The sequence below is a fragment of the Macrobrachium nipponense genome, chromosome 27, assembly GCF_015104395.2.
Source record: "Macrobrachium nipponense isolate FS-2020 chromosome 27, ASM1510439v2, whole genome shotgun sequence".
NCBI lineage: Eukaryota > Metazoa > Arthropoda > Malacostraca > Decapoda > Palaemonidae > Macrobrachium > Macrobrachium nipponense.
The window spans coordinates 9,165,654-9,188,942 of record NC_087216.1 but is presented as its reverse complement, the minus strand read 5'-3'; the positions used below and the strand labels follow the sequence as shown (position 1 = coordinate 9,188,942).

The 23,289-nt window shown below is 37.9% G+C and overlaps 1 protein-coding gene across 1 annotated transcript in view; it reads left to right on the top strand.

The window, feature by feature from the left end:
* The window catches only part of LOC135200806 (angiotensin-converting enzyme-like), a 139,679-nt gene extending 116,721 nt beyond the window's left edge, over positions 1-22,958 (top strand). Inside the window, exons 2-18 of the mRNA XM_064229464.1 lie at positions 3,866-3,995; positions 4,767-4,880; positions 6,939-7,055; positions 7,763-7,870; positions 9,940-10,032; positions 11,224-11,340; positions 12,821-12,907; positions 13,853-13,908; positions 14,441-14,585; positions 17,366-17,472; positions 18,085-18,192; positions 18,934-19,049; positions 19,769-19,913; positions 21,098-21,227; positions 21,365-21,456; positions 21,705-21,889; positions 22,467-22,958. Coding sequence (XP_064085534.1) covers positions 3,866-3,995; positions 4,767-4,880; positions 6,939-7,055; positions 7,763-7,870; positions 9,940-10,032; positions 11,224-11,340; positions 12,821-12,907; positions 13,853-13,908; positions 14,441-14,585; positions 17,366-17,472; positions 18,085-18,192; positions 18,934-19,049; positions 19,769-19,913; positions 21,098-21,227; positions 21,365-21,456; positions 21,705-21,889; positions 22,467-22,555 — 1,939 coding nt within the window. The 3' untranslated portion in view covers positions 22,556-22,958. The remainder of the gene's footprint in view (positions 1-3,865; positions 3,996-4,766; positions 4,881-6,938; positions 7,056-7,762; positions 7,871-9,939; positions 10,033-11,223; positions 11,341-12,820; positions 12,908-13,852; positions 13,909-14,440; positions 14,586-17,365; positions 17,473-18,084; positions 18,193-18,933; positions 19,050-19,768; positions 19,914-21,097; positions 21,228-21,364; positions 21,457-21,704; positions 21,890-22,466) is intronic.
* Positions 22,959-23,289: the final 331 nt, after the last annotated feature.

The window sequence follows — 23,289 nt, the reverse complement described above, 5'->3', positions numbered from 1 at the left end:
TTGACTTCTGTAAACGAGTACCCTATTTCACGACTTTTGAGAGATTCGTGGTGCTGGCACCTGTTAACTGCGAAGAAAAAAATCAACACTACTTTTTCCATTCGTGAAAAAAAATGAATGTCTTACACAATAATGTTTCAAAAATGATGCTTAGAGTAAGTTGGTTAGCAGAAACAGACGACAAACTTGAATTTTTTTTAACACTTGTCGCAAGAAGTCGGCCTAAATCACTCGCTACCGGTGGAATATGGTAAGTTGTGTTGTAATCTACGGGAAGCACCAGACTAAATAAGAGGAGACGTGTCGTTTCAACATGTAGGGAGAAGTGAACCAACGTAATAGCAGAGCATTGAGGAATATTTTTAGTATCACAAACTGTTGAGTAAGTAGATGAGATACGTTTTTTTACGCGATGCCTATAGCTTTATTTCCACTAATCTGTTTCCCTGAAGTAATGTCACCGAATCCAATCTTAAAACATAACTATTAAACAAACTTGATACCACAGAGATGGAACCATTTCACTGTGCGCTATCACGTCGATTCAACCAATTCTGAAGACACAGGTCCCTTCGAGCAACCTAGAATCGCCCCTATAACGGGCCCCCCCATCTCTACTTCTCCCATTCTAAGCATGTCCCTTTACTGCGCCCTTTCACATACTACTGTGGCGTCACTTTATCCATCTAGGGGCAGGTTTTGACAGGCACTTGTGAGCATCGGCCTATACTACTCGGGGATTTCAAGGAGGACTTGGTGTTGACAGGGAGGGTGGAAATAGCCTGGTGGGAGAACGACTGGCTGTTAGCTGGATGGGTAGGGCTGAATGACGGAAACGTCACAGATAAATAAAAGGAGATACATAGTGGGGAAAAGTTAGTAAACAGGTGAAGACCGCTATGATAGGCGGGGAATCTAAGTTTAAATAGAAAACGGTAAAAATACATAGGAAAGCCAAATACAGGCTAGGGAAGTATAGTAAACAACTGCTGCACATTTGGCGGGAACGTTAGAGATTGGCAGGCAAGGAATGAGAAAGGAAATATTAGGATGAAAAGGTTCCTGAGAGAGAGAGAGAGAGAGAGAGAGAGAGAGAGAAGCAGAGATCTTAGGGTGACAGGCGCGGAAAGGGTGATGATGGATGATGGTAACATGGGACATTCGACGTTAACTCCCCTACTCTTGAAACTGTCGTATCGCATCCTTGTGGCTATTTTGGTTACCGGCAGCGGATTCCTGGGACCAGCTTTTTAGGGGGTTATGGGCGCTCTATTTATGCTCCTTCTAAATGGTTACCAGTTTATGGGGTGGGGGGTGTTATTGCACTCACGTATGCACATTAAACACACATCTATATATATATGTATATATATATATATATATATATATATATATATATATATATATATATTATATATATATATATATATATATATACACGTGTGAGCGTACGCTCGCGTCCGAACAACTACATACGAAATGTTGACATGAAAGATCTTTCGAGAACAGTTAAACCTAAATAACAGAATTATGTAATTGGATTTTTACTCCCGGACTTTCAAAACAGTTTTGAAGGAAATGAAATATTAAAATAATCAAAAGCGAGCTGAGAAAAAATCTACCTAAAACAATTAATATTCCGTCAAAACAACTTTCCTAGATTCGCCAGAGATAAACAAAGCACTCAATTTTCCCCTCCGAGTGGTTATAGCAGAAGTTGAACTACAAACTAATTTGACCTTAATTTATTTCATTTTAATTGGCATCGCACTAGCTACCTGGTGCGTCGAATCTTAATGAAGAATCTCTCGACGACAATTCTATGCACATTTGGCAAATAAAGTCGATTAGCAGGGCACTTTCTTCAACGGCCATCAGGGTTCAACAGAATAGTAGTACTAAATAGAGCATTTGTATTTAATGAGAGAGAGAGAGATTAAATATTTTTAGATTTTGTTTCTGCACGATACACACACTCACAAACACACACCTAAGATGCTATATAAAGAAATTCCCGGCCACCCCGCCCCCCTTCTCTCTCTCAGAAAGAGAAAGTGACAGACACACAGGGAGATATTAATGATGATCGCACTAAATCCATCTAATAGGGAGATATCGAGTAACAGAGAGAGAGAGAGAGAGAGAGAGAGAGAGAGAGAGAGAGAACAAACCAACAAACCAACGTCATTTGTGCCTTACCTAACGAAAAAGGGTCATTATCAATCATTACTCGCAGATGAATGAAGTGTTTTTCTTGCCAGGGCCTCTTGTAAACAATCCGCCCACCTGGCGATGTCAACATTCCAGCCTACGTCAACATTATACAATTAAGGCCCAATTGAACGACCTCATTAAGTAACTAACTTGTTGATCGCTCCCCTGGTCTATTGAAAGCGACGCTGCGTTCACTTGCCATTTACGAAATTCAAACGTACTCGAAACATTGAAAAAGAGGGTGCGTTTCCGAAGTACTGACAGGGAGGGTGCGTTCATTAGGCCGTAAGAAAGTGAAAACGTTTCCGAAGCACCGACAGGGAGGGTGCGTTCATTAGGCCGTAAAAAAGCAAAAACGTTTCCGAAGCAATGACAGGGAGGGTGCGTTCATTAGCCCATTCGAAATCAGAACGTTTTCGAAGCACTAAAAGGTAGGGTAGCGTTCATTAGCCCATGCGAAATCGGAACGTTTCCGAAGCACTGACAGGGAGGGTGCGTTCATTATCCCATGCGAAATCGGAACGTTTTCGAAGCACTAAAAGGTAGGGTGCGTTCTTTAGCCCATGCGAAATCAGAACGTTTTCGAAGCACTGACATGGAGGCAGCGTTCATTAGCCGATACGAAATTTTAAGTTATGAAAGTGAGACCGTTTTCAGTTAGCCTGTTCGAAATAAGAACTTTCTTAATGTGCTAATCGTTCTATTTACGGCCTTCGCTTTAATTTTATTATTATTATTATTCGCTTTAATTTGATTATTATTATTATTATTATTATTCGCTTTAATTTGATTATTATTATTATTATTATTATTCGCTTTAATTTGATTATTATTATTATTATTATTCGCTTTAATTTGATTATTATTATTATTATTATTATTATTATTCGCTTTAATTTGATTATTATTATTATTCGGTTTCTGAGTCCGCAATTTTCCCCTACTCCAGAATTTACCTTAGTATTAAAACCAAATTTAACTTTGTAGACGCCATCGAATATAGATTTTAATTTCTGTAAATGAACCTTTCACTGTACTCATTAAGAAGGATTCTAAGTATGTAATATATCATTCATTGTTTTACATGGAACCTCCATATTTTTAAGAAACAATACTACACGTACACAAGTTTTGTAACGAACATAAATAACATTAAATATTTTTAACGAAATAAGACCATAACCAGTACAATTTGCCATCTTTTTAACGAAAAAAATGCATCAAATTTCGCAATAGTGATTTTATAAGAGATACAAGTTTATCATGAAATATGGGAGCGTTCCAAAATAATTAAAATTTTATAGAATGCATAAAAAACTAAGTTAGCTTTCAAGTATGAAAAAAATAAAGAAAATATTTAAAAACAAAATTACAATAATATCTACGTAGCTCCATTGCTGGTGAAGGTATTCGAAGAGTCGGTATTTTAATTGCTTTCATTAGGGATAATGAGTGCCTGCATTTTTTTTTTTTTTAGTTAATGATACTTGTTTTGAGAACTCCCGCCCTACTTGGCATGTAAGTGTCGTTGATAGCATCACGGCAGCTGGAGCTTATATATACAATTATATTTATCACTGTCTTATTACAGATCGACGCACGATACAAATGTATGTGCTTAGAGTTTTGACCTATAACCTGGCTGTTTCAGAGTGGCGGAGGCCGGGGCAAGGGCTCTGCTGGAACGCTACCAGTCGGAAGCGGCTAAACTGTACAATAAGGTCTCGCTCATGTCCTGGGCCTACGTCACAAACATCACAGAACACAACAAGGAAGCCAAGGTACGGAACTTTCTAGGATAGTGACCCACAGTTCGAGGGTCGTTTTCTATGACTGATATTTCTTGGGGGTCATTTTCTTTAAGATATTTACAGTCTTGTTTATGTTTCTACGGTCATTCCCAACTGCTTTATACTAAACACGCGGCATAGGTGAATACATACCGGGTTTAAATAACCCTTGGGGGATACTATTTAGGTAAGATCCCAAATTTCTGGTTATATTCATAGCGTTTCAAGCAATATTTTGGTAGACATTCCTTTTTTTTTGGAAAAAATAAGCCACAAAGCGGAGAAAATATCTAGTTAGGTTCAATTTCGTTTTGTTCAAATTCCTGATTTGTATGTATTCGTGGATTCAAGCATTATATTGGTAGGCCTATCTTAATTTTGAATAAATTAGAAAACAAGTATTATATATTGCATCCAGTAGTATTGATCTACACTTAAAATTTCATTCAGACATTTGTGAATCATAAGAATCCAATTGGCCGCCATGCGTTTGCATATGAACTCCGCAATCTAGATAATTAGTTTCAAATTCCTCGCTTATCTCGGTCCATCTGCAGCTAAATCGAAGGCCATTAATCTCAGTACAGAAACGCGGCACCATTATCAAATCCTATTATCACTTTATCGTCGCCTATAACACCGGGACTAAAATCCATAAACGCATGGAACTCATTAAAAAGGTTAATGAGTCCTTTGAAATATCTAATCTGAAACTAAATTAAGTATAACGTATTAATAGTTGCGTGCATAAATCTCTTCCAGGCAGAGGCTTCGCTGGAGGCGTCCAAATTCCAGGGCGAGATGTATGAACAGTCAAGTCGGTACAGGGCGATCAGCGATACCCTCTCCCCCGAAACACAGAGGATGCTCAGGCTGGTAAGATAAGAGAGAGAGAGAGAGAGAGAGAGAGAGAGAGATTCTGGTAAGATTCAGGCTGGTAAGATATGAGAGAGAAAGAGAGTGCTCATTCTTGTAAGATTCAGTCTGGAAAGATATGAGAGAGAGAGAGAGAGAGAGAGCGAGAGAGAGTTTTGGTAAGATTCAGGCTGGTAAGGTATGAGAGAGAGAGTGCTCATCATTCTTTTGTAAGATTCGGTCTGGAAAGATATGAGAGAGGAGAGAGAGAGAGAGAGAGAGAGAGAGAGAGAGAGAGAGAAGAGCCGAATTATGATAGATAACCAAAACTGAAAAAAAATGAACGCAGGGAATTTAAAAAAAACTAGCACACGCGCTGGTTGAAGGATTAATGGAAATTTGGTTATTAAAACCAAACACTGGAACACAGTCTGCCTTTCAGCACTTAAGGAAGTGAAAAAAAAAAAAAAAAAAAAAAAAAAAAAAAAAAAAGTTGAAGTGGTTGGACAGCAATAAGGAGGAAAGAGAACGAAGGTAAAGTAAAAGGGTGAAAGGTGAGTGTAGCTACGAGCTGAAGGGACTCTGCAAACAATCCTTAGTAATGCATACAGTGAACCACGTGAGGTGCACTGACGGCACCTTCTCCCCTCAGGGCAAATTATTTGATATTTATGTATGCATTGTCTTCCAATTGTTATATGTATTTGGTTAGTTTCTCTCTCTCTCTCTCTCTCTCTCTCTCTCTCTCTCTCTCTCTCTCTCTCTCTCCACGCAATCCCATCAATTGTAAGGTAATGGATAATCAACTTCATTAAGAACCGTGCGAACAATTACCGTAATTGGGCGTAACTTAGTATCCGATAAATTATTCCGCAGTATTTGTATTGATGCTTGATTGCTTTTTGTTGCTTGCACCGTTTGTTTGGCGGTGGAAGAGAGGGGAGAACTAATCCTGAAAGGAATCGAAGAATTATCATAAGTGAATAACGAAGTTGATTTATCAAATTGCGATTAAAAAGTTATTAAGGCAAAAGACCAAGAGCGGACATTTTATTCCATGGCTTTTCATTGACCTTAAAAGGTAACGACAAAATCAGCTTAGACTTATACTTTGTTTTTAGAAGTATACTATTCACTGCGATTCCGTCCATGAAGGAAAACTCAAGTGTTATTAAGACTAGCAATTTCCCAATCCTTACACAGAATATATTCATCTGCTGCTTCGTGTAAAGGACTCACTAGTGTTTTTTTAACTAATATGTATGATACATTCATAAAGTAACTAAGTCTAACGGTGTAACCAGGCCCGTTTCACGGCAGAACCAGCTCCGTTCCAGGGAACCCTTCTCACCCCCGCCCCCCTCGGAGGGAGGATGAAACCCCATTATAAACCATGTTAGGGGTCCCCACTATAATCCTGCCAAGTTTTATGCCCATCGGATCAGCCTTTGGCCATGATTGAATGACAGACAGACGGACAGACATAACGACAATTATAGTATAGTAAGATAAGGGAAGTTTCGTGACAAACTCTAATACTTACATTTCAAATTATAATCTAAATAAGAATATATATATACTATACGCTTATATGTATCTTCTTCAGGAGTTTTCAGTTTTATGGTTTAAAGAATGTAAAATATACCAATTTGGAGGGAGACAGATACAAGCCACTACCCTGTACTTCTAAGAAACAAAAAATATATCCAGTAATCAGAGATGCCTCAAAAAGAAAAAAAAATCAAGACGAAATACTCTCTCTCTGTAATTATTATCTCCTCTTTTTCACTCAAGCCATTCAAATTACAACACTTTTTTTCTCTCTCTCTCTGCAATTATTCTTTCCCCTTTTTCACTCAACCAATTCCGATTACAAGATTCTCTCTCTCTCTCTCTCTACAATTATTCTCTCCATCCTTCTTAGTCAACCAATTCCGATATGTCTCTCTCTCTCTCTCTATGCAAATAATCTCTCCATCTTTCTTAACCTAATTCCGATAAACAACTCTCCCTCCCTCCCTCTCTCTCTCTCTCTGGATGCATCCAATCCACCTGATGTGTTTACTTTAACTTGCGTAGGCGTTTCCGGCGAAACTGGAAGAAGAAGATCAAAAGAACCTGACTCAACTGGGATCCATCATGAGTGAGATCTACTCTACGGGGACCGTCTGTCTTCACAACGACCAGGAGAGTGAGGTGGGTGGCTGGGTAGGTGGGTGGGTGCAAGAGTCGAGTGTTTGGTCTATAAGCAAATGAGAGACCATTGTCAATCAATATCAGCAAAACTATGAATGGGTTAATATATATACATATGTATATATACTTATATACAGAAATACATTTTATCATTATATACAATAATAATAATTATAATAAATAATAATAATATAATATAATATAATAATAATTATAATAATAAGATAATAATAATAAAAGAATAATAATAATAATAATAATAATAATAATAAACTAATAATAATAATAATAAACCCATTCAATAATTTACTGATATGGATTGACAATAGTCTTTCATTATATATATATAGATATATATATATATATATATATATATATATATATATATATATATATATATATATATACATATACATATGTATATGCACAATGTACATGCATGCATACATACATTTTATATATAAATGTATATATATTATATATATCATATATATATATATATATATATATATATATATATATATATATATATATATATATATATATATACTTAAACCCGCATCACAAAGGGAATCAGCCATTAGGAACTGATGTCAATAAAACGTTTTATCCAACAGTTTTGCAGATGTTTGCTTCTTATATGATAAAAAAATATAACTCGTTAATACACACACCACTTATTCCTTGTGTCTCCTCGTCTCCCTCAGGAGTGTCTGAACCTGGAGCCTGATCTGACGAAGCTGCTGGCGACGTCTAGAAACTATACCCTGCTCGCTCATATTTGGGAGTCCTGGAGAACGAACGTCGCCAGGAAGGTAAGGGTGGTTTCTCGCACACTCGGGGAGTAAGCCTACAAACTACTTTGTTGTACTTTTTTGTGGGGGGTGAGGGTTAGGAAAGGTCTATAGGAAGCCGAAAACGGCCTGAAAAAGTTACAGATACAGGAATTTTAGGATAGGATATTTTAGGATAGGAAGGGTTCGAAAGCTTTCTGTAAAGTCTTCAAAATTATACACAGACTTTTTACACTTTGTATTATGTGGACCCTTTAGAACATTATATATACTCTCGTGATAGAGAGTTTTTCCCTCCTAATATGATATATCTATTAGAATGAAAATGTAAAAAAATATTCATGATTTATTTATTAGAATGATGATGTAAAAAAAATAATGTGCATGTTAAAAAGAACAGATAAATAATTTCTAATAAAATGTAGCGTTTTTATTTTAATTTTCGTTTGTGAAACAACGCGCTATTTGACCATAGATTTTAGCACGCGCCCTAGTAAGCAATCGGCGGTATTACAAGGTACAGGCATTTAGAGTATTTTTTTTTTTTTTTTTTTAGTATTTTATGTTTTCAGTCCAAATCATCCGCTTGTTTCGTGGTACATTATAATCCACTTCACTTGTTACCCCTTCTGTACCGAACATTTATTTATATGCATACAATTGAGCTCAGTGGAATCAAGTTTCCATTTGCATCTTGATTTGTTTGTCTGTATGGCGGTTTTACGTTGCATGGAACCAGTGGTTGGTTATTCAGCAACGGGACCAACGGCTTCGCGCGACTTCCGAACCACGTCGAGAGTGAACTTCTATGACCAGAAATACACATCTCTAACCCCTCAATGGAATGATATGCATCTTGAAAGCGACCATTCAAAACTGACATCAGCATGCAAGACTACACTAAAAGATGGCGATTGAAATTGAGGGGAAAAGTACCGGAGTACTACATGTTTGCCAGGGAAACAAGACAACCGAATTAGACCTATAGTCGTCCGGGGAATTCCAAAACTCATCTCTGAACTCGGGAGGCACGACCTCGCAGGGCTGGAAAGAAATTGAGTAAAGTACATGTTTGCGAAGAAAACAGCCTCGTAAATTAAATCGTCGTCTGAGAATTCCAAATTCTCTCTGAATTCAGGGGAGTTGGGGAGTTGGGGGGAGCGAGAGAGACCGTATATGTTACCGCGCGCGGGAAACCTGGGGCTGTTTTCATTATGCTCTAATGTATGCAAATGGCAGGTCGACTCTTCCCCTTAAGATAAGCAACGGGATGTCTTACCCAAAATAAGCCTCTCGACCTCCTTTGTTTCTCTAAATGGTCATTTTTATTGGCGTCTTGTGATGGGGGGAACGTCCCCCTTTTTCGAGTTTACTGCCATAACGAGAAAACACAGGGGAGGCAATAACTGAAGCAGTTTGTAATAAATAAATAAATAAATAAATAAATAAATAAATAAATAAATAAAATGAAAATAAAAATAATTAGATAGAAAATACCCCGTCTTGTATTATCCAAGTGGTAATACATGAAGAGCAGCTACTGTGAGTGGAGGAGAAGGGAGAGGGGTGGAGGTAGGGAACAGGAAACAAAAGGGGGAGGGAGATGGGAATAAAAGAATGAAGGAGAGGGGGAAGGAAAAGGGGAGGGAGATGGGGAATAAAAGGGTGAGGAAGAAGGCAAGGAGAGGGAAAAGAAAGGAAAGGGAGATGGGAATAAAAGGGCAGAGGGATATGGAAAGTAAAGGGGAGGTAGAGGGGTTATTAAAGAGGGATGGAGAGGGGGACAAGGGGGAGGAAAGGGGAGAGAGGGAAATAGGCAGGAAAGGGGGAAAGAGGGAAGAGAGAGGGAGAGGGGGAAATAGAAAGGAAAGGAGGAGGGGAGAACAGGAAGGAAAGGGGAGAAGGAATAGTAAAGGAAAAAAATAGTAAAACGTTGGAATCACGGCCAACTCCGTCCCCCTACTCTCCTTCCCCCTCCCCGTGGAACCCCCAAAGGCTAAAAAAAAGAAAAAAAGAAAGAAAAAAAAAATCTGCAACACCACCATCGTCGTCTTTGAGACATCCTAATCCTTGTAACTCCTGTTGCACAGATCCGGCCCCACTACCTTCAATACGTCGAGCTGAAGAACAAGGGCGCCCAGCTCAACGGTCGTAACGACTACGGAGAACAACTAAGAATGAAGGTACGTTTAACTTGGTACTAAGAAGCATCAGTCATTTTCTATTTTTGTCTTTGTGTTTGATATAGATATATATATATATATATATATATATATATATTTTAATATATATATATATATATATATATATATATATATATATATATATATATATATAATATATTAGTGTTTGCGCATCTCATCCCTCTTTTTGCAGAATTCGTAAACACCGGAAAGCGATCCATCCATCTTCACAGGGAAGACTTTATAAAAACCGCGGTGATTTGTGGCGCCTTTTATAACAAGACTTAGAATGTTATGCAGTGCGTAAATCTTACATTAAAAATGAATTTCTAGCCACGAGTGATTTGTGGCTGTTTTTATATAGTGCTTTAAGAATAGACGGAACTGTTAAAAATACGATGACTTTTCTTTTTCTGAATGTCGACGGTGGGTGTACGAAGTGCAAGAATGAGAGTGTGAATGATTCCTGGTTATAATTTTACATTCTTAGGTCATTGCAAAAACTCAATTGTTGCAGGTATTCTTTGGCGTGTTTATTCGTTGAGTGTATTATATACGAATGAGTCTTAAAACAATAAATGGGACCCAAACAATGCAAGAAACGACAGACAATGACTAAAACAGTTTTTAATATCTCCGAGGAACAAATGAAAACTAATGTATGTATGTACATAAATGCATACATTCTTTAACTCTGTTTTTTCGAGGGCTCTCTCCGGTTCTTAGCAAGCTTTTAGGATGGACTTATGAAGTTAGAATCCCCATAATTTTCACCACAGACTGCGACCGACCATAATCAAAGGAATGTCAAACACCTAATTCGATGTCAAGGTCAAATTTTCGTTTAATCTCCCTTATACATAGTCGCCTATCAAACGATTGATAATTTTATGCAAAATGATGAAAAACAAAATACTTTATCAAAGAATATGAAAAGGCTAACTTATTTTGTTTATAAATTTATGATATTTTTGTGAACTCCAATATTCGTAAATGACCGTAAACATCATGTGCCAATAAAGGGGGAACTGTGGATTTATCATACAACGTTTACGACCTACAACGTTTACGACCTGAACTCGTTTCGTGAAAAATCCAGTCTCACATTGTCTGAAGCATCGAATTAAGTGGAACTCCGGGTGGAGTGTACTTCATTCAAACGTAACTAATAAGGTATCCAATCCCTTCCAGTACGAGACTGAAACTTTCGAGGACGACATTCTGGAACTCTACAAGGAACTGGACCCTCTCTACCGCCTAGTGCACGCCTACGTCCGCAAGAAGCTGTACAATTTGTACTGCAGTTCGGTAATTATACATCTCCGGCTTTCGAAGTTGAAGGCCTTGACATGTTCTTGTTATCAATGTCAGTACCTGAATTTCTTTGACTACGTTTTAGTACTTATTAACTTTATACGGTGCTACTTTTGTTTGTTATCTACACGCCACCACTCCTATACTCGGTTTTTTTCCATCTGTCCACCCGCCTGTGGTGTTTCCGTATGGTAACACTGCGTCCCAGGCCTTAGATAGTGACATTCAGCTTACATTCAACAATAATAATAATATCCTATTTCGAATATTAACGGTGTAATTTGCATGCAGTAAATTATTAAAACACTTTTCAGTTGCAAATGTACACCCAGATACCCTTTTATTTACCTAAAACTTACACATAGCGTAACTATCTAAAGCCCGGGACGCAGTGTTACCATACGCAAACACTACAGGCGGGTGAAAAAAAAAAAAGTATAGTGGTGCTAGCTAGTACTAAAAACATGGCGGAAGCTCCTTGGAACACTGTTTAGTACTATAGTAGATTCACACCAACCGTACATTTGACGTCTAGGCCAGTTTCTTGCGACGCTCCTAATTAGCTGTTAAGACAATCACAGGGCTGGAAACTCTGTCTCTCAAGAGAGTTCACATAGGTAGGATGTATGTTCCACCTCTGCTGAAAGAAGTATACCTCAGGAGAGGTGGAACATAGATCCTACCCACGTGAACTCTCGAGAGAGACAGTTTCCAACCCTGTGATTGGCTTATCAACAGCCAATCAGGAGCGTCGTAAGGGACTGGCCTAGACATCAAATGCACGGCTGATGTGAATCTACTTCTTTTATAGTACTAAACATGGCGGAAGCTCCTTGGAAGGCCGTGTTTAGTACCATAAGCCCCTTGGTGATCCAAGTATCATATACACCCATTCCTATATTGTGTGGTCGACAAAATATATTAATTGAATGATATCTTCGTGCGGCCGTCTACTTTACAATTACCATGCGGCGTTTTATTACTATTGATATATAGCCACTGAGTAGATGACGCGTAGATAACAAACCAAAGTAACACCCTTTATGCTATTTCGGTTTTCAAAACAAGTCGTTTCAGTTTTCTTATAAATTCAAGTTGGTTTAAATACAATTTACTAATGATTGACTTTATTGATTTCTGTTATATGTAATATTTACCAGTTTACCGTTCAATCCATTAATAATTTGATTTTTTTTTTTTTTTTTTTTTTTTTTTACGAAATCCTGGTTACCATAATCTCTGATTTTAAAAAGTTTAATCTAGAAAAATTTATGCCTTGGACAGTTCGAGTGTTACAGCCTTCAAGGAATAGCTATTATTCCTCCAAGGTTACAGTGCAGCAGTTGAACTGTAGTCTAGAATCTTGTAACTACAATAGCAGCATGTTTTCATATAAAAGTAGTTTTTAACGTCTGAGCTACGGTAATGACAAATTCTTAAATGATAATTATTAGCATCATTATTATGATTACAGGAAGCCGATATTTTGAACAACGGGTGCACGTCTGTCGGGAAGTGGAAAATGGACCAGTACAGAAGAGCGGATTTACCTAGATACGGGGTAAGGCACCGCCATCTTCATTCAAGATGGCGGTGGGTACGGCCCTCATCACAATTCACTAACTTTTTTCTTCTCTTATTTATCCCTCGTCAAACTACTCATGCAGCGAGTGAGACTCGTTTAGTCAAGACATGTTGAAAATATTAAAGTCACAACCTCATTCATTTATAATAGGTAACACACAACTATACTCTGTTTTTTTCCATCTGTCCATCCGCCTGTGGTGTTTTCGCATGGTAACACTGCGTCCCGGGCTTTCAATAGTTACGTTATGTTTACGTTTTAGGTAAATGAAAGGATATCTGGGTGTACATTTGCAACTGAAAAGTGTTTTAATAATTTACTGAATGCGAATTACACCGTTAATATTCGAAATAGGATATTATTCAAGGCCCGGGACACAGTGTTACCATGCGCAAACACCACAGGCTGATGGACAGATGAAAAAAAAAAAAAAAAAAAAAAAAAAAAAAAAAAACAGTATAGGGCTATATTTTACTTGTGAATTAATTCCTACGTGCGCTTAGTGATATGAATGTGAATCTTTAAACACTAATTTTAACCAAAACCCAAGGGAAAAAAATATTTTTGTACAGTTGAAGTACGTGCAAAGTTGAAATAATCCAAAATGGACATAGCTAAATAGCTAAGTGACGTGCGTATGTCTATATAATTGTCTCAAATAGCATAGCAATCATGACACTGGTTACTGTTCTCTCAGAGCAGCCACCCCACCCCCCAAAAAAATCTTAAATCCTGCTATTTCAACGTACTCATATCTATATAGAACACCTTATCCTTCCTGTTTATAAGATTTTGTCTTGTTAAAGCAAAGGACCTAACTGCGTTTATACGCACGATAAGATAGCACATTTTCCTTGATTTACTATACAATAATGTCTCATATCCATCACTCGAATGCTAAATACCTCGTTTTCTTTTCAGACCATAAGTAAGAGGGGACCCCTTCCGGGCTGCATCCTTGGCGATATGTGGGGGAGGTGAGTCTATTATATCTTGGGGAAAATCAATTTGAAAGTAATGGGAAATAAGTTAAACAAGATCAGTGTCCATTCCAGTCTATGGGTGCTTGTTTGACAAGTTAACAGACTTACTGGATTGTTAAGCTAGAATCAATACCAAAATTATTTATGAATAAATACCAATTTTAACACCAATAAGTACTTTAAAAATGGAAAAAATATAACGAGGAATGAGGTTTATACTTTCAACAAAATGTATGTTTTCTAATTATGTATCACAATGTCAGTTGTTGAGAGAGAGAGAGAGAGAGAGAGAGAGAGAGAGAGAGAGAGAGAGAGAGAGGGGGGGTGGGGGGGAATTGTCCTAAGTCAAGAGGCCTTATCCTCATTATGGGTCAAGGTTTTCTACCTTACAAATGTCCTTATTTCTCATAAATCAATTTGCGTCAGTCCATCCAATAATATCATCGTAACATTAACTAATTTGGCTAAAACTCGTAATAAAATTTATGATCTACTCAAAGCGTAACGACTTTCGTATACTTTTCAGATTTTGGACAAACTTGTATCCCGAGATCGTCCCGTATCCGGACCAGCCGGATATAGACGTGACCCAAGCCATGATTGACCAGAACTACAACGTCACACACATGTTCAGAATGGCGAATGAATTCTTTACCTCGATGGGCATGAAGGTATATGATCATGACAGCATTCGCTATTTCATTCAGTGCTCTGCTTCAATATTAAACATTTCAGGTATAAAAGTACCTAGTACTATGATTAATAGTTCGTGGTTAGCTGGCTTGGCGGTGCAATAGTTTTCTGGTAATTCATGTGCTTTGATGTTAATTAATCATAGCCAAGAACTGCGATCCTCTGGTATTAAAATTTATTTTGGTGATAACTGTATAAAAACAATGAACATGTACATAACTGCAAATCAAATTAGTAAGAATTTCAGGTACCAGAAATTGGGTGGAAAAAAAAGTATTGAGACGAAAAATAAATTGGGGGAGAATAGAAACCTCTTGGATTAAGGAGAGATTGCTTGAAAAGTGGTAAAAACTGTACTGACGTATTTAATTAGCCCGTGTTACAGAATCCAGTAGTACTTAAAACACACATCCAGACACCGAAAGCGATTGGGAAGATTGGTAGCTCCAAAGAAAACGGTAACGATATGCGAGCGGAGCAATTTCGAAGAAAACTAAGGCGGTAACTAAGATGGGGTAACAATAACATCATGAAATGTTTATCTCTTATTACAAATTGGGAAGTAGCGGAGAGATGAGGTGATCAGCAGATGAAAATAAACTTAAAATCTCAGAGTTTACGATGTTTTCGGCATGCACTTAAAAGGGCAAGGTAGCAGAGCGTCAGAAAGCCTCAAATACCCGAGAATATCATGAAGAAAACTGTTATTACCCATACTCTGTTTTTTTTTCATCTGTCCATCCGCCTGTGGTGTTTTTGTATGGTAACACTGCGTCCAGGGCTTTAGATAGTTACATTCAACTTATATTCAACGATTATAATAAGATCCTATTTCGAATATTAAAGGTGTAATTCGCATACAGTAAATTATTAAAACACTTTTCAGTTGCAAATGTACACCCAGATATCCTTTTATTTACCTAAAACTTACAAATGGCGTAACTATCTAAAGCCCGGGACGCAGTGTTACCATACAAAAACACCACAGGCAGATGGACAGATGAAAAAAAACAGAGTATAGTTACCGACAACAGACAGTTACCGACTACCTAATGTAGTACACAAGACGTTAGTAAAAAATGCAAACAATGAATTCCATCTGTGTATGTGATTAGTGGTCTACATATAACTATGGGAATATACCATCTGAAGTTCTAAACAATAACTATCAAGAAGACTTACATCACCAAATTGCATGAAACAGGTCGTGATTAACTTGTGAAATCTTCTCAACTTCTCAAAAAGCCACTTGGCACGAACACTTACAAAAAGCCAAAATTCTGAAATTTATGTTAATCTTGCAGGTAATTCTAAGAAAAAGCTCCCCACGGAGATATTGTTTGTTTATTGATGAAAGTTCACTGAACAGTATGGAAATATGCTGACGTATAATAATCGTCACGATATAATGCAGTAAAGGCGAGAATCTGAGGAATATAAGAGATAGTGAGAAATTTTGTATCTTTATGTTTTCTCACATTAAGTTCATCCTCAAGGGGCTCATTTACTTTAGTGGAAGTTCGGCGGGACACCTCGGCGATTGAAGTAAAAATATAAATAAACTATGAGCGTAAGACGGCAAATTTCTCAAATCCTCACTTACATTTTATTGTATAAACCCTTTTCCGTAAAGTTAAAAAAAAAAGTTTCATCAATAAACATCATCTACGTGCCACGCTCTTCCTCATAATTACCGCAATTATATAATAATAAATATACATAAATATGCATATTTGTATGTACGAATACGTATTATCATCAACTACACGTCAAATACACTTCAGATTGCGGTGCATTTCGTTTAGCCAACTTTTGAGTAAGTTTTGGTTCGTTTATTTTACAGGAACACGAAATTGTGCATAAATATGAAATACTCACCTATAATGACAAAGTGCAGGTCGATTTTGGGCCGAGGAAAGTCCTTGTACTTTGTTTTCTTTAAACAGCCATTATACTTGAAAGAAATATGCTGAATATAAAATCGTTACAGCCAGCATTGTACAGGAGACAACGCATTGCCTTTTACGTCACTTTCACCAACTGTTGATGTGACTTAAAGATCTTGCTGTTGAACGTTAAGTCCTTTATTTCCATATGTCAAACAGAAGCACAAAAGCACACGGGTCGTATGAATAAAATTCCTTATGATGATGAGTATGTAATGTCTCTGGAGGGTATATAGCGATTCCCATATAGATTTATGCAATATAGTGAGTCTAGTGAGTAAACGCAATGCGGCTGGTGACTTGTGAGACAAGAGAAAACGAGGTATTAAGAAGTGATGGTACAGTTCCGTTGTTACTCCTAAGGTAATTTTGTTCTTGATGACATTCTGATTCACTGTGCAAAGGCAATGAATTCCTGGGAGTATAGAGTCTAGGCCAAAAGGCCAAGCACTGGGATCTATGAAGTCATTCAGCGCTGAAGAGGAAATCGAGAGTGGGTATAGGTTTGAAAGGTGTAACAGGAAGAAAACCTCGCACTTGTATCATGAAATCACTGTAGGCGAGGATGGATAGCAAGATGGAAGAGAGAGAGAAAGGAGGCTGCAAAGAACCTTTAGTTATAATTACAGTGCACCTAAATGAGGTTCACTGACGTCATTAACTGCACCCTCCTCCCCACGGGAATGAATTCCTTGGTTTAAAATAACTCCGCTTATATTCGTATTGTCCTCACAATTGCGTTAGATGTATTTTGGTGCAGCCACAAACAACTTTTAAATTGCGTATTTTTTCACAATTATTTATTTAAACAGCCAGTGGTCGACAGTTTCTGGTCCAAATCCATGCTCGAGAGGCCTGAAGGACGTCAAGTAGAATGTCACGCGACCGCCTGGGATTTCTATGACGGTCTAGATTTCAGGTAACCGACTTGTCACTTTCATTTTTTATCAATTCTCATAGAACGTAACTTTAAAAGGTTCTAGCAAAAATAAAGTATCTTTGAAGAGTAAAGTAACGTGATTTCTAAGAAGTTTTTATCACGAAACTCAACGGTGCTGCTTTGGGTTGTTATCTACGCGTCTCACCTATTCAGAGGTGCTAGTTAGTACTAAACATGGCGGGAGCTCCTTGGGAAAGCGGTGTTTAGTACTAGCCCTTCGTGCATCAAAGTAATATATACTCTTTTTTCTATAAACGATATCTTGGTGCTGCCGTCTGCTTTACATTTACATACGGTGTTTAGTTCTAGCACCTCGGAATAGGTGACGCGTAGATAACAAGCCACAGTACCGCCAATTCAACCATATAACCTTTGGGTGAACTTCGTCGGTCTAATTATAAATGCCGTGAAAATCTGAAATAGTAAGCAATTTTTCCGAGTTAGTACTACATCTGTAGGTTGAAACACCCTGAATTCGCAATTGTAAATAAAATAATGAAACAATTCTCTCACCCTTACGCGGATTTTCTTATTTCTCACAAGAATATTAGCAATAAATGGTAACTACAATTTCTTGAACATTCTTGACAGGATTCGAATGTGCTCCACAGTAAACTTCGAGGACTTCGAGACCATCCACCACGAACTTGGTCACATTCAGTACTTCATGCAGTATGCACATTTGCCTCTTATCTACAGGTCAGTGAAGTAAAAAGCTACAGTCTGGAAATAAAAGCTACAGTCTTTAGTGAAATTAACATTTACATAAGCAGATCAAGTGTTTCGGCTGGCTAAGTTATGTCTATATTAGTTTTACCAGACAACTGAGCTGATTAAAAGCTCTCCTACGGCTGGCCCGAAGGATTAGATTTTTTTTTTAAGTGGCTTGGAACCAATTTGTTTCTTAGCAATGGGACCTACAGCTTATTGTGAATCCGAACATTAGAAATGAATTTCTAATCGCATTGAGCGGCCGCGGGCTTTGGCTGGCAATTGTAAGTACAGATGGTGCTACAATTTCCCAGGAATGTTACTACCATTATTTTTGTACGTGTGTGTGGAAATGTCAAAGTCCGAATGTTTCATTAAATTACTTATTTATTTATTCTATTTAGGAACAGCCACTTTCAGTATATGTATTAGGGCCAAATCCCTTGAATAATGTAACCAAACGTACTAGTTCAGAAATAATAATTATCGTTTGAAATTTCAGCTGTACATGTTTTGCTTGATATAGAAATGGACTGCATGCGGAGAGATTAAGTTATGGCTCCTGCTAAGGACAAATAAATGCGAATAACCCTAAATCAAAACGAATATTCTATGATCTAATTATAATAAAGCACAAGTTTTTTTTGTCTTATTTAGCTATTACCTAGTTTTCTCCAACAAACGATTTCTAAGAGTATCTAAGAATAATTTGTTCCTCTCGCTTCGCAGAGATGGTGCTAATGATGGCTTCCATGAAGCCGTTGGTGAATTGATGGCAATGTCAATGTCTACGCCTACCCATCTGGCTGAAATAGGCCTACTGAAAGAGTCTCCTAACAGCACGGGTAAGTCAAAAGCCTGACAAGACTAAGGACTGAGAAATCTTTTAAGGGAAAAGTATAATTCCTAAACTACATTGTTATTTTAAAACTAGGGAAGGCTCTTCATAGCTGTAGTACTAGGAAACACTTATGAGACTGTGGATAGATGTGAAGAGAATATAAATGAAGGTACGTTCTTTAAAAGGAATGAAAGGGGTTGCAAAGTACCTTAAGTAATACACACAGTGCTGACGGCACTACCCTCCTACGGGTGTTTAGTCAAGTCTTATTGGCATTCATGACACTGATAACGCACGGTCCACTAATTACGTAAATGCCACAGTTCCTGAATAATGATGTCTTGCGAGGGAGGTAACTGAAAACTAATTAGGCTAACCATTTAACAAATTGTTGTTTACCCAAAATGTTTTTTTCCAGTTTTAGCTTTCCCAAATCAGGTTAACTATTTACCAAATCTTCAGGCTTCGTATAAATTGCGTATTCAAGACAGTATAGTGACGGACGAAAAAAAAACACGATACCCAGCTAACATCTTTCTGCTCATCACGGTGATTTGATTACACTGTAAACCTGTCCGTTCCTCCGAGATCAATAATCCATAATACCGCACGTATAAGGACTACAAGATTCACTATGGCCTTGTCGTCAGATTGCATTTGTATGATTTATTTGTTACACAAACCTTATTCCACTGATGGTAGCTTTCCCGCTCTTTTCTACAGAAACCGACATCAATTTCCTACTGCGAACAGCTCTCAAAACAATCACAACTCTTCCCTTTCACTTGGTGAATGACCTCTGGCGTTGGCGAGCTTTCAGGGGAGATTACAAGGACGGAACGTGGAATAAACATTACTGGGATCTCAAGTAAGTTGTGGAGGTTCGAGTCCAAGGAGAACGTTTACGCAAAACTTAACAGTTAGCCTTTAGTTTGCTGTATCAGTGGAAAAACTTCGCATTCTTCCGGCAACGCCAAGATAGTACCATAATAGCACGTTTTCTGGCACCATTTAGCATCTTGCCGCCAAACTTCGTACCAAAGTAACAGACTTTGTGTTTCAGATCACCATCGAAAATGCGTTTGTTCATTATAGCGAAGACGTGCAAACGAGGGCTTTTTGCAATTTTTCTTGTCACCAGTTCAGGCTATTTTGCACCGCTAGAGAATCAGAACAAATACGTCAATTGTTGCATCCTTCATTAACAGTTTGGCGCCAAAGTGCTACAAGAAACCAGGAAACGTGCAAGTGTGTCGACGCCTTTATCTCATTGACTGATCACAGATCACCAAATGAAAACAATTCATACGACGTTTTACCATTTATTTTTTGTGACAACAATATTTCCTGGGAACGTTACACCATTGTACATCTGACCCACTTGGAACGTTTTCTGTAGCATTACACCAACTATTATAGCCAACAATCCTTTAAAAGAGTTGGAACACAAAGGTAATCGACTTTTATAAACATTTTATCTTAAAAAATAAAATTCGCCCCCGGAACCTCGTTTAATTTCTATGTGACACTTTGTCGAAAGCTTATAAGTACACAGTACTGACGTAACTGGTTGGAACTATCTATACTCCGTTTTTTTTCCATCTGTCCACCCGCCTGTGGTGTTTGGGTATGGTAACACTCCGTCCCGGGCTTTAGATAGTTATGCTATGTGTAAGTTTTAGGTAAATAAATGGATATCTGGGTGTACATTTGCAACTGAGAAGTGTTTTAATAATTTACTGTATGCGTATTACACCGTTAATATTCGAAATAGGATATTGTTATTATTGTTGAATGTAAGCTGAATATAACTATTTAAAGCCCAGGACGCAGTGTTACCATACGCAAACACCACAGGCGGGAGGACACATGGAAAAAAAAAAAAACAGAGTATAGTTAAGACATAGGCCATTGATGTGTTAAATGACAGCCCTCAATTTGAGCTGAACCATTAAAACATTACAACAAATCTATTTAAATAAGTCTTTATACAGGGTTGACACAAAAAAATACCCTACACAAATGTCTTTTATATGGTCTGTTACCTTTCAGAGAGGAGTATCTGGGGGTCATTGCTCCCGTACCGAGAACAAAAGATGATCTGGATGCACCTTCCATATTTCATATAGTGAACGATTACGACATGATCAGATACTTTACCAGGACGGTATTGCTATTCCAAGTAAGTACGATTAGATCGTGTGCGGGAAAACACATGCGCGTAACCACTGTTTTGAGCGAGTCCTAAACCGCTGTATTTATTACCTGTGAAATGTCAGATTCCTTTGTCTGTCCTAATTCAGGTTATTTCCTTTTCAGTTCTACGAGAAGCTTTGCGAAGTTGCAGGACACCGAGGTCCTCTCCACAAGTGTGACTTCTATGGGTCCAAAGAAGCTGGAGAGATTTTATCGTAAGGTTTCCCATATATTTATTTAAGTAAATACGTTAAACGTAAGCATACATACACATGCCATATATTACTTTAAAAACGAAGTCACTTGCGTTTAATTACGGTCGACCACCAAAAAATAACTAGATTCTTACTAAGCAACCCAAATACCATAGTACCTGTATTTCCAAAGAAATGCCCGACGCGGAGTTATTAGCTAGATCTACCTATTCCGAAAATAGACGCAATCTGTTTATGGTTCCCCGCAGGAAAATGCTGTCCCTCGGAGCTTCCAAGCCCTGGTGGGAGGTCTTGGAAGTCATGACGGGAGAAAAGCGCATGAGCGCCCGAGCGCTGCTGGATTACTTCAAGCCCCTGGAGGAGTGGCTGAAGGAGGACAACAGAAAAAGCGGCGACGGCATTGGGTGGGGTGATTCATGGAGATCTTTAGACGGTAAATAGTACTACTTTTTTAAGAGTTTCATTTATGACGTATCTGTTAGCCTACTGCTTGTCTCTCTACCTTACGATGCATTGATTTTTAAGGGATATTATTTGTATTCTGATCCTAATACTTAGCTTTACAAGATTAAACAATCTGTGAAAAAAAACTTACAAAGTACAGCACAACAGGCAACCCGGACGCGGCATGAGTCTATAGGTGAAATACCGAATGGCTAGCATCTACCGTAGCGCGACCACCTTCCCGAAAAAAGTACTTTAACATGTCCTTTAACCCAGGATAGACATTAGTCAAGAGAAAGCGTCCGTCGAAGCAAAACCTCAAGACCTCTAGAAGTGTTCTATTTTTTTCCCCCAAGTCACAAATTAAGGCCACAATTTCAGATTTTCGGGAAGGTCGCTCTATGATAAAGGCTGGCCACTCGGCATTTTACCATACTTGGGCTATATATTTGTGTGGGATACAGTTGTATTCAGTTGATATAGGTGGTGAATTATTCGAGATACTAGGTACATTTACCAATACCATCTGAAGTGTTTAAATATGATTTTTTTTTTCTCCTTGACAGATATCAGCGCAGCTTCTTCAACCGACTCGTCTGTCCTCAATTTGTGTGTGGCTATCACGTTATTCTACTCCCTGTCTCTACTTCACTGACACCAAGAATAGTTCAACATCCTCATCATACTCTTAAATTTTTCTTTGAAACAAAAATTCAATAGTTTTCATGACAACGTACGTCGAATTTTTATCAGGTGTTGATATAAATAAAACAAGCGCCATCTACATGGAAACCGAATGGTGATTAAGATACATAAAACGCTGGCGTAACACGTTCGAGTCTCCGCCCATTCAAGAAACTTATTCGGTAATAATCACCTCGGCCCTCAACAATAAACTGTGTATCTCATTTCTTACCATATTCCATTTCTTTGCTCTAAGCGTGTGTTCGTGCTGGCCAAAAACGGGCATTTATTTTTCTTTGGTATCATAAGACTATTTCACAAGGAAAAAAAAATGGGGGGGGGGAAACTATCGGCAAAAGCTTTGATATAAGAAAGAAAGAAAAAAGAAAAAAAACAGACATTTTGGCTTTGCCTGAAAACTCGATTTTTTCAAAGTTTCGAGCCAGTATAGACTGGGGAAATAAAGATTCCTGCCGAAACATCTTGCTAATGAACGTGCGTCCAGCGAGAGAGATATCCAAAAAGCACTGGCATTCACACCAAACACCCTACCTACAAATGAGGCTCTCCGTTCCATGATCCCTCCATTTCGTTAAACGAAACTTTCCCTGGGTGCTCCTCTCTTCTTGGTTTGAAAATTATGCGTATTATACAGTACTTACGCTGGCTTATGAAGATAGTGTTAGCAGACAATGATTACTTTGA